The 10918-nt window shown below is 37.4% G+C and overlaps 1 protein-coding gene across 1 annotated transcript; it reads right to left on the bottom strand.

The window, feature by feature from the left end:
• Positions 1-286: 286 nt before the first annotated feature.
• Positions 287-9371, bottom strand: LOC117399812 (TLR4 interactor with leucine rich repeats). Its single transcript, XM_033999196.3, has one exon. It carries the CDS (start codon positions 8835-8837, stop codon positions 6543-6545), a length of 2295 nt encoding a protein of 764 aa, XP_033855087.3. The 5' UTR covers positions 8838-9371; the 3' UTR covers positions 287-6542.
• Positions 9372-10918: the final 1547 nt, after the last annotated feature.

Genomic DNA, 10918 nt, shown 5'->3' with positions numbered 1-10918 from the left:
ATTGTGAAGGTCTGGAACCAACTCCCCAGTAATGTTGTTGAAGGTGCTTGATGAGATTCTGGGATCAATAAGCTACTAATAACCAAACAATAAGATACTAAACTTTCTTATGTTCTTATGTTCTTATATATATATATATATATATATATATATATATATATATATATATATATATATATATATATATATATAAACGACCAGTTAACAAAACAAGTCTTACTAAGCCTTAAAGCCATCAAAATGTAAGTAAACAAGTAAACTGTAAAAATGCGAACAAATAACAACATAACTTAGACATTTTATTCAAAACATCAAATGATATCTCACAAATGACACTTTATTACTGTAAAAAACAAAACAAAACAAAAGCGAACAGACAAGAAACACACACGAAGCGCTGTGTGTTTTATCACATGCAAGCAAACCTGTGACCGCTATTGTATCTGTGCTTTGTTTTGGAGGCTACCTTATTTTACTTATAAAGAGAATGTACCAGATTACAAATAATAAAAAAAACACAAATCTTCAATTCAATACTACATTTTCATTAAAGGTCACCCGAAACAGCTGGTTATGTCTGAACTAAACACATTTAAAAAAAAAAAAGAAAAAAAAAAAATTCTGCCAACCAGCAGCACAGTTTATTTTCACAAAATACAAAACAATATTAATATACTTTTTTTTTTTTTTTTTTTTTTTTTTTTTTTTTTAACAAAGATACATGATCGGTTTCAGGGTCTGTGAAACCAGCCCCCCAACAAAACTATGTTACTGAAATTTGAATGTTCAGTGTTTCCTTTAACTTAATACAAATGTCTGTTTGTACTAAAAAACAAGTAACAACTTAAATCCACTTTAACAGAGACAATCACAGAATCGTCCAAAGCAAAGAATATTTCAATATGGGTATAAACTCCAACTGTGTAACATAAAAAGACTATAAAGATTATATTAAAACAAACAAGATGTGTTATTCTTAACAACACCAGGGTTATAGTATTGGTAAAAATGTAAATAAAAAACATAATTATAAGAAGAAAAAAATAAGTCTGAGGTACAAATACTGAGTGTAGTGTCCAGAAATGTACTGTGCCCCTTTACGTAATACAACGTAACCTATACAATAATAGGTACTAATACGTTAAAGGAAAACTACAAATAAAAATACAAAGACTGAATATATTTTACAAGTGTGTCTATATAAAAACAATAACACTCAACCAAGTTACACACAATAAACACTTTTGAAGACACATTTTACATTAGCTTAGTTTTGTATTCTTAAAACAATAACAAAACATATTGCATAGCATTTATATCAATCTATCATGATTGTCATTGATGATTATCAATCTGAAGCTAATAGCAACTCTAATTTATCAGTGCCCTTAAAATGTGTACTTTGTTGCAAGCAGAAATGCATCAGTAATACCACATAGAAGAAATGTGGTATTTCTTTCATCCACTGAAGATAGAATTTAGCAGGGCTGCGAGTAGTGATTATACTCTACCAGCTGTACTTATATTAAAGAAATGTTTGAGAGCTCTATAGATGCCTCAGGTGATTTTAACTATGAGGCACCAGGATGTGATGACTGAATAATTTAATGATTTTCAGAGTGATTCCACTATGTAACACAATTTTTGTTCCTGGGTAGTAAGTGTTATTTCCTAATTGCTTATGCCTCAAAAGTATAGAAAATGGCTCTTATTCCCCACAAACTTTGCTTTTGTGACCAGGACAGTGATATTTTGAAATTTACCTATTTCCAATGAGAAAACGGGCGAATTTGTGTCTTTTCGTTCACATAAAGTCAGAATAAAACAACATGAATCAAAATTAACATGTATTTATACTAAAGTAATACAAAAATGACTACAAAAGATTTAGAAGTGACTAGTTTTTCGAGATTTACGATTATACTGTAAATCACTTTCACGAATCAGCCCCCAAATGTAGTCTCCAATCATGTTCTCGTTATACTGTCCTTGGTAGCGGCGTTCAAAGTCCAGTATATCCTGGTGGAAGCGCTCGCCTTGCTCCTCTGAGTACGCTCCCATGTTCTCCTTGAATTGATCAAGATGAGCATCAAGGATATGGACTTTGAGGGACAACCTACAGCCCATTGTGCCGTAGTTCTTCACCAGAGTCTCAACCAGCTCCACATAGTTTTCGGCCTTGTGATTGCCCAGGAAGCCCCGAACCACTGCGACAAAGCTGTTCCAAGCCACTTTCTCCTTACTAGTGAGCTTCTTGGGGAATTCATTGCACTCCAGGATCTTCTTTATCTGTGGTCCGACGAAGACACCGGCTTTGACCTTTGCCTCAGACAGCTTAGGGAAGAAATCTTGAAGGTACTTGAAGGCTGCCGACTCCTTATCTAGAGCTCTGACAAATTGTTTCATAAGGCCCAATTTGATGTGCAGTGGTGGCATCAGCACCTTCCGGGGGTCCACCAGTGGCTCCCACTTGACGTTGTTCCTCCCCACAGAGAACTCGGTCCACTGTGGCCAGTCCCGCCTGTGGTAGTGCGCCTTGGTGTCCCTGCTGTCCCAAAGGCAAAGATAGCAGGGAAACTTGGTAAAACCGCCTTGGAGACCCATCAGGAATGCCACCATTTTGAAGTCTCCTATGACCTTGATGCCATCTCAGAGAAATGCAGATATGTATCCACTTAGGCAGCTGGAACTAAACTGAACTGGTGGGCTTAAGGCCCCTGTATCTATACTACTATTTATATTACTGGAAAGTTCTAGAAGTTACTCCAAGTTTACTCAGCACTGAATCTATCTGGAATGTTTTGGAAAATAGGTAAATTTCAAAATATCACTGTCCTTGTCACAAAAGCAAAGTTTGTGGTGAATAATAGCCATTTTCTGTACTTTTGAGGCATAAGCAATTAGGAAATAACACTTACTACCCAGGAACCAAAAAAAAAAAAAAAAATTGTTACACGGTGTTCTCAGACCTATACTAAGTTGCCTTTTATGATGGATCTAAATACCAGCGCTCTTTAACTACAATAAATCAAAGTCCACAAAAACAGATTTATAAATGTTATGGCAACTGCATTAAGATCTGCCAATGTGTGGTGTTGTTGCAAGCAGTTCTAAGCTACAAAGTCTTGTTATAAGGATCAGAAGCTATATAAATGTCATATTTTAAGGTTAGGGGCAACAAAATATATAAAGATTGTAAGGAAAATGTAAAAGCATTCAACATGCAACCTCGACAGATCCATTAGCAGAAGCAATGACAACACAATGGATTTGAAACAATGGTCACAGTGGTCCAAACTCAGCAGTAGCATGCTGAGTGATTTTGATATGGTACCAGGATAGATTGCCAGTGTGCATTACAACTCTCTCTCATAACATGCAAGTGCAGGCATTCTTGTGCTACCATTGTTCCCTTGTACAAAGCCATGGAATTGTCATTTTAGTATCAATGAAACATTGTTATCTCATCTGGTAAAGGAAGGCATCGTCAATGACATGTCTAATGGAAATATCGTTCCAACTTCTGTTTCTGTAATAAAATCAGTTTAGTGTATTTGTTTCTTCAAGTTTTCCTAAAAAATATTCAAAAAGTTGCATCCACTTTCTTGTTATTGTATGTAAAATTCTCAAACTGTGTCGTACTCTCTCTTGTGCTTTCCTGTTGCTTTTGAGAACTAAAAACACTTAGCAAGAAAGGTTTATTTACAGTCTCAGCGCAGAACTATCCTAGCCTTACCACTGTTTATAATAACATAATGTCATCCCGGGACCACACATACAGTTAACCACACTGCCCCAACATACTATGTGATGTTAAAGCTGGTCTGCTTCATTTCAGCGGGGGGACAAAAAAAGCAAAACTACTTGCATACGTTTTCTCTTAACAGTGGTTTATTTTATGTCAGTATTACTGCCCTGAAAAATTATACAATAGCCATATCTACACAAAGAGAGTGTATTACATTTCTAAATAAAACGCTCTAGTTAAACTGGCTCCAAGTGGGTTTTGAAATGGATTGTATAAAAAGTATTCCCATGTTGTTCACAGCTGCAGTAAACAAGTAAAGGACATTAAGGGGCTAATGTAAGGAAAGGCATAGTGAAAACAAGTGCGGCTGCCAGGCAATTATTTTGCATTGTGGCATATGTAAGCTTAAAAGCAATGCAAATTACTAAACAGGCACAAATAATGAGCTGCAATCATGATAATGAGGGTCTCAATGAGTGCATTGGGCTATTTAGCGGCTGCACTTACAGTCCAGAGGTGAGGTGAGTTAGGTGTACAGAGAGCAGTAGGCGCTGTATGAGATTTGTGGAGCATGAAAATCTAACCAAACAAAAAAATATGTCAGAGGAAGGGCAACAAAGTCCTCTTGGCGCATGAAAAATAAAAGTTTTCTGAGGAGTAGCTGAAAGTCCTTACGGCTGAGGTCACTCAGCATGAAATTGAGTTATTTGGAAAAGCCTCAGCCAACATCAGTTATGCTAAAAAAGACGCCATATGGTCCTCTATAGTGGAGAAAGTCAATGCTGTTGGTGTTACCAGGAAGACAGTCAACCAGGTGATGAAAAGGTGGCATGACCTGCAGCGGCAAACAAAAGCAAAACCCGCAACACAGCAATAGGCATGCAGCAGGAACAGGAGGAGGGTCGCCATCCACATCACAGCTGACACCGCTGGAGAGGCAAGCAGAGAGGACAATCCATCCCAAACAAGGTGACCCTGGGTTTGAATATGCAGGTTCTTCTCCGTCTTGCCCTTCTCCTCCAAAGGTTTTCCTGCCTCTCCTTAACAAGAGCCAAGCGTCACCACATCAAGTGTACCACAGCAGCCATCCTGAGGCCAGTGACAGGTCTCTGAAGGTGTGTGGTTTTATACAGCTCTTAATTACTCATTTCTACTAGGTTTGCACCTTGTCAGAGGAGGTGCAAAGTTTTTGGAGGGTCAGCAATTGCCCAAATGCAACATCTCATTATAATGGTTTTTAGTATTCCAGATTCCACCCAATTCCTTGCTCTTTTCTTCATTTGAATACATTTCAATATTATTTAAAATGATTAAGATGGCAAAGTGCTAATTTGATAGTAGGTGCAGAAATCCAGGTGGAAACCATTCTTTATATACACCAAATTTTTAGTGACCGCTAAAGTCCCACTTTACACCAACTAAACACATTTTTTGGCAGCAATATGGGTGTTTTGCAGCCGCAAATCACTTTGTATGTATCTTTACATCGACTCCTAAATGCATTATGAAACAGGGACAAACTTCCAAGAAAATTAGGATTGTTTCTAAAACATTTTAATAAAGGCTTAATAATGTGCTTTGTTTCTGTACGTATGTCACACAACAGCTATGTATAAGAACATTGCAGGAAGGCCCTACTATAAATTACACATGGCTTTTGTTCTTTATCATACATGCATACACAAGAATCAGATTTAAGTCCATTCTTGACAAGTTTTGATTTCTGAATAATATTCACAATCTGCCAGCAAATGTTTTAATTCTACAGGCTCCAAATGTTGACAAGCACTTTGTATCATGGGTCAGTAAGGTTCTAGAAGCCAATTATCAAAAGGATAGCATATACACTATACTGGAGGGCAGGATATCCCAAGTGTGGAAGGTAGAACATCATATATTGAAAACAAATATGAAAGGAATCTCACGTCACATGTTCATAAATGAGCAGGACATGTATGCAACACATATTGGATTTCCAAGTGGGCTGCATAGTATAAATCCTTTAATTTGTTTTTTTACTGTATTAAAAACAACCTACTTATTAAAAACAACACAACGGTACCATTCATTTATATATAAAAAAGTAATACAATCACTGCATACATACAATAATGTTATATTTGAAAGTAAATTCAACTTGAGCCTGTCATTGTTTAATAAACAAAACCCCAGCAGCAACTCACTGTCTTGTTACATCAGACCACGTTTCAGCTTACAAACCCTTGAGGGGTTAAACACTGCCCTCACTTCTGTCGGGTCAAACCCTTGAGGAGCTTAACACTGCCCACAGTTCTGCAGGGTCAAACATTTTTTGGAGCTTAGTAGGGTCAGGATAGTTGCTGATATCCTTTAAAAATCAGAGCACAGCTTGTTGCTGATTTATCACTTTCACTCCATGATATCAAGAGACTCAATTTAAAGGGCTGATAAAAAACAATGTCCAGGACTACATAAGAAATATTTTAAGAACTGTTTTTTTAAAGCACATTTTGATTAATTAAAGTTTTCTATTCATTAAACTTTCAGTTCTCTATAAGACAACGTATTTATTATTTTATTTGCATTTTTCAAAGCACTGTTTAACCTAATGGAATGTAAAAAAACAAAATAAAAAAAGAGTCCTTCAAAACTTTCTTTAAAACAGTCCTAAAGGGTTTAAGAATATGGCCTCATTGTATGGAAAGCCAAACATAAATATTTGACTGAGGCCTACATTGGAGGACATCAACAATACTGTTATTCAGGCTTCAAATAGGACCAAGGAAAGACACAAGAAGGGCCTTTGTCCTGAAGCCTAATCAGAGAATCTTTGCATTGCCTCTTCTCTTCTGATATTGCTGTCAAGAAACCGGTCACAGGGGAACTCAATGAGGTCTGCCTCATCAATGGCACACATTGTATTTCGAGGACGATTTGACTGGTACCCAGTGAAATCAGAAGACACCCCAGTGCCTAAGGAGCGCAGGGGCCGCCTTGTTGAGTACATTTGTCGGACATGTACCGCAGACTTCCTTCTGTTGAGCCTTTTCCTGAGTAACCTTGATATCCACACTGACAACACCAAAAACACAAGCAGAGCATTGACGCCCAGCATGATTACAGTTAACAGCTGGAAATCCACAGCCCTTTTCTCCTCAGGGAGAGTCACCACCCCTGTACAGTGGTCCCTGGAGGCGACCTGGCACACTTGCTCTGCAATTACACTCTCAATGCAAACCATGTAGGTGGTGTCCTCTTTCAGCTCCTGCAGAGTGACTGAGTTTGACTGGTCTCGGATGTAAATAAACCGGTGAAACCTCACAGGCTGGCCAAACCTATCAAAAAGGATTCTGAAATGTATTTGTGAATGCTTTGGGCCTTGGTGATCCAAAACCTTCCACTGAATGGTGGCTGTCGTGGACTCCACTTTCTCTGCCGTAATGTTAAGTATAAAGTGTCTGTTAAACTCGCATGGGTCTGTCACCACTGGAAGTCTCCTGTTATCTCGCTGAAGTAAGTTGAACTTCTCAGCTTTAGCTTGGTCAGGGTATGATGTTGGTTGGGCAAAGGAAACCATTGGAACCCCTTCTATGGTCTTTATGGTCAAGTTTTTATCACCAGGGTTTCCAACTGACCTTGCCCTTTCAGGTATTCCAGCAGTTGCTGCATCCTTCACTAGAACTGACCCTGTGGTTGTTACATGACGTGCTCTGTGGTTGACTGCCTCCTTTTTTCTTTTAGTTTTTTCTGCAGTCCCTTTGTCTGGTTCCCCAGGACCTCCTTGGTCTGCCTGTATGTTTAGCTGCTCTGCAGATTTCTGTTTGTCTTTAACACCAGGGGTCAGGCGGTCTATTGACTCTGACTGTGAAAACAAACATGCCTCAGAGTTGTTACCTGTTGATTGTAGCTGTGAACTGTTTAAATAGTCCAAATACTTCCCTTTCAAAACAAGAGGATGATGGCACTGGACAAAGACTGTCAGGAGTTTGCCATGAGTGTGCACTAAATTCATCCACTGTTTAAAACCACGAAGTCTACAGTCACAGGTCCAGTTATTTTTATTTAAATCCAGGCTATAAAGAACATGGTTAAATGCAAAAATCTCACCAGAAAGGGATGTTAGCTCATTGTTGTTCAGGTTTACAACTTTTAAAAATTTTAACTCTTTAAATGCATTAGGGCGCACATGAGAGATTAGATTACTACTAAAGTCCAGTTCCTCAATTTTTTCCAGTGGATCAAGCAGTCCCAATGGGATGTCTGTGAGCAGATTTCCGTTCATCAGCAATTCCTTTAAACCAGACAGTCCTTTGAAAGCTTCAGTACCTAGGTGCGATATCTTATTATTGTTCAGGGAAAGTTTAGAGAGCTTTTGAAGGTTTTGAAAGACACGGTTTCCAACGTGGTGAATTTCATTTTCGGAAAGTATCAAATTGGTTAGAGAATTTAGTTGACTAAAAGTGAAAACATTTCGAAGTGTTGTTTGCTTGTTACCTGAGAGATTCAGAAATCGGAGTTTTCCCAAATTTGCAAAGGCGTTCTTATGAATGTATCTTATTTTATTAGATTCTAATTGGAGGTAAAGTAAATTAGGCAAACGGTTAAAAAGTGCATCCTGCAAGAATTCTATCGAGTTGCCGTCTAACCTCAGTTTGATTAGGCTGTCCAGGTTCGCAAACGAGTGCTCGGTAAGTTTCTTTATCTCATTACTGTTAACATATAAAATTCGTAATTTCTTCAGAGAAATTAAAGTGCCGGAGGAAATGTTAGGTATCAAGTTATTTCCCAAATAAAGCTCCTCCAATCTGTAAAGTTTTTCAAATGTTTTTGGATGGATTGACTGGATTTGATTGTACTGCAAGTCCAGTCTTACCAAGTGGCTGAAGCGGGTGAAATCAAAAGCAGAGATATTATTAATAAAATTACCTCCGAGGCTGTAGATGAGGATTTCTTCTGGATTCTGGATGGTTGCTTTGGGCAGTGTCCGCAGCCCCCTGTTTGTGCACAGTAGGTGTTGAGAGTGCTGGCAGTCGCATCGATCGGGGCAAAGAGACTTTGCAGAACAGATGAAGGAGACGAGTACACACCAGATTGTCCACAGGCTTGCCATTCCCAAAAGTAGAAGAAACTAGCTTCAAAACTTTTCTGCATTCCTTTATATTCTGTGTAATCTTTCTTTTTCACGATATGGAGATAATCACATTCTCACCAATCGTCTTTGAACCGCAGGAGACTGTCAGTTTAATACCTGGTATCTGTTGCTGTGGAGTGGAGAGTGCTACAGTGCTAAACGATGATGTAAAAAAAAGGTAACATTCACTTTGCAATCTAGCCTCTCTGTTTAAGGCAAAGTAAACTGGACTCCCCAAGTGGTAGTCTACAGAAACACACGCATCTGCAGAGTAGTCTCAGTTTACCAGTAAGAAACCCCTCCCCCACTCCAGAAACTTAAAAAAAAAAGTGTTATGGCCCGATAGCTATAAAAGAAAAGCAGTTGCACAGATTGTAAACTGAATATAAATATTAAATGATCATGTTGGCAAAACAAAACACACACACACACAAACGGACATTCTATTTCATCCAGCATCAACCTCAGAGGTAGAAATCTGGACGGAAGGCAGATTTAGAAAATACCAAGAAAACGGGCGGAAACTCGTACTTCCCACACTTCTCAAGAGACTGGCCAGATCTTGGATATGTTTTGTTTTGGAGAATACAAATTATTATGGTATGTTGGAGGAAAAAGCACTCAAAGTGCACAATCACCGCTGTTCTTTCTTAATTACTGTCAACGGTCCAGTGAGTTAATAAGGGAGACTTTTTATTTTTATTTGTATTATCATTACCGTATAAAGTAACCGGAATAAGCTTACTTTATACAAGGTGTGTGTTACATGTACACTTGTGCATTAGCTATATGTATTAATAAATACGGAGGCCAAGTCTCCCAGGGATGCCCCAGATGTTTTATATTTAGCGTTTTAAGCCAACATAACGACAATTTGATTAAATAGTTGCAAAACCTTTTACAGACTTTCTCCACAATTAGCCTATTGTTTGCCTAGTATATTTATATGCATCCCTTTCAACTACTGCATTAGTTTAATTGTACATGGCAATCTCCATATGAACACTTCTTATAATCAGTTCTCGTTTAAAATGTATTTTGAGATAATGGTTAATACCACTGATATCCCTTTATATTAAAGACAACGTGTGATTAGATAGGATATACACTCCTACTTTTTATGTTCTTTGTTTACAAGGAAAGCACAGTGTGTCGCAATTATGTACAGTGGCCTATAGTGGTAACGTGGGTGTAACTAAAACTTAAAACAATTAGAATATAAAGTAACAAGTTATGGAAAAAAGGACACTTTTGTGCTCCCTTGCTTTGATAACCTGGCGTGTTTCTGTTTGTTGCAATGTTTCTGTTTGTTGTAATGTTTCTATTTGTTGCAATGTTTCTATTTGTTGCAATGTGTCTATTTGTTGCAATGTTTCTATTTGTTGCAATGTTATTGGTTCCATCTGACCTTCTTGCAGGAATTTTCTCTTACCCACCCCTCTCCCAACAAGCAAATGGGAAGTGGACAAAGTTCAAAATTACACCCATGAATCTCAGAGATATTTGTTCTTGAAATGCATGCTTTGGCTGTGATAATTCATATCTTTAGACAACATTCTTAGAGAATCTGAGTTAGAGGAAACTGAAGAGAGGAAAAGCAACAGTAGGAATCTCACCAATGTTAAAACCCACATATCTTTAGAGATTATTCATTTTAAGTGAATGTTAATGAATATGTGTTTTAAGGGGTTACATGATTTGAGAGAATGTAACATATATAATAAGGGGTTTTGCCATTTTTTTCTTCCCTAATCTTGGCAAGGCATAAAATAATGTTGGCAATGCCTTCATATAAATTAATATAAATATCCATTATAAAGAATAGCTAAGGCAGCGTCATAACTGTATTATGTGCATTGGTTATTTGAATACAACCTACAATATATGTGTGTGTGTGTGTGTGTGTGTGTGTATATATATATATATATATATATATATATATATATATATATAGATAGATAGATAGATATATATATATATATATATATATATATATATATATATATATATATATATATATATATATACAGTGCCTTGCGAAAGTATTCGGCCCCCTTGAA

This window comes from Acipenser ruthenus, chromosome 4, assembly GCF_902713425.1.
Source record: "Acipenser ruthenus chromosome 4, fAciRut3.2 maternal haplotype, whole genome shotgun sequence".
Taxonomy (NCBI): domain Eukaryota; kingdom Metazoa; phylum Chordata; class Actinopteri; order Acipenseriformes; family Acipenseridae; genus Acipenser; species Acipenser ruthenus.
The sequence above is the reverse complement of the archived record's forward strand: the minus strand, read 5'-3'. Positions and strand labels throughout refer to the sequence as shown.

Bases quoted from the DNA above. Each gene is read 5' to 3' on its own strand.
- LOC117399812 (XM_033999196.3), bottom strand. From the start codon at position 8,837: ATGGCAAGCCTGTGGACAATCTGGTGTGTACTCGTCTCCTTCATCTGT.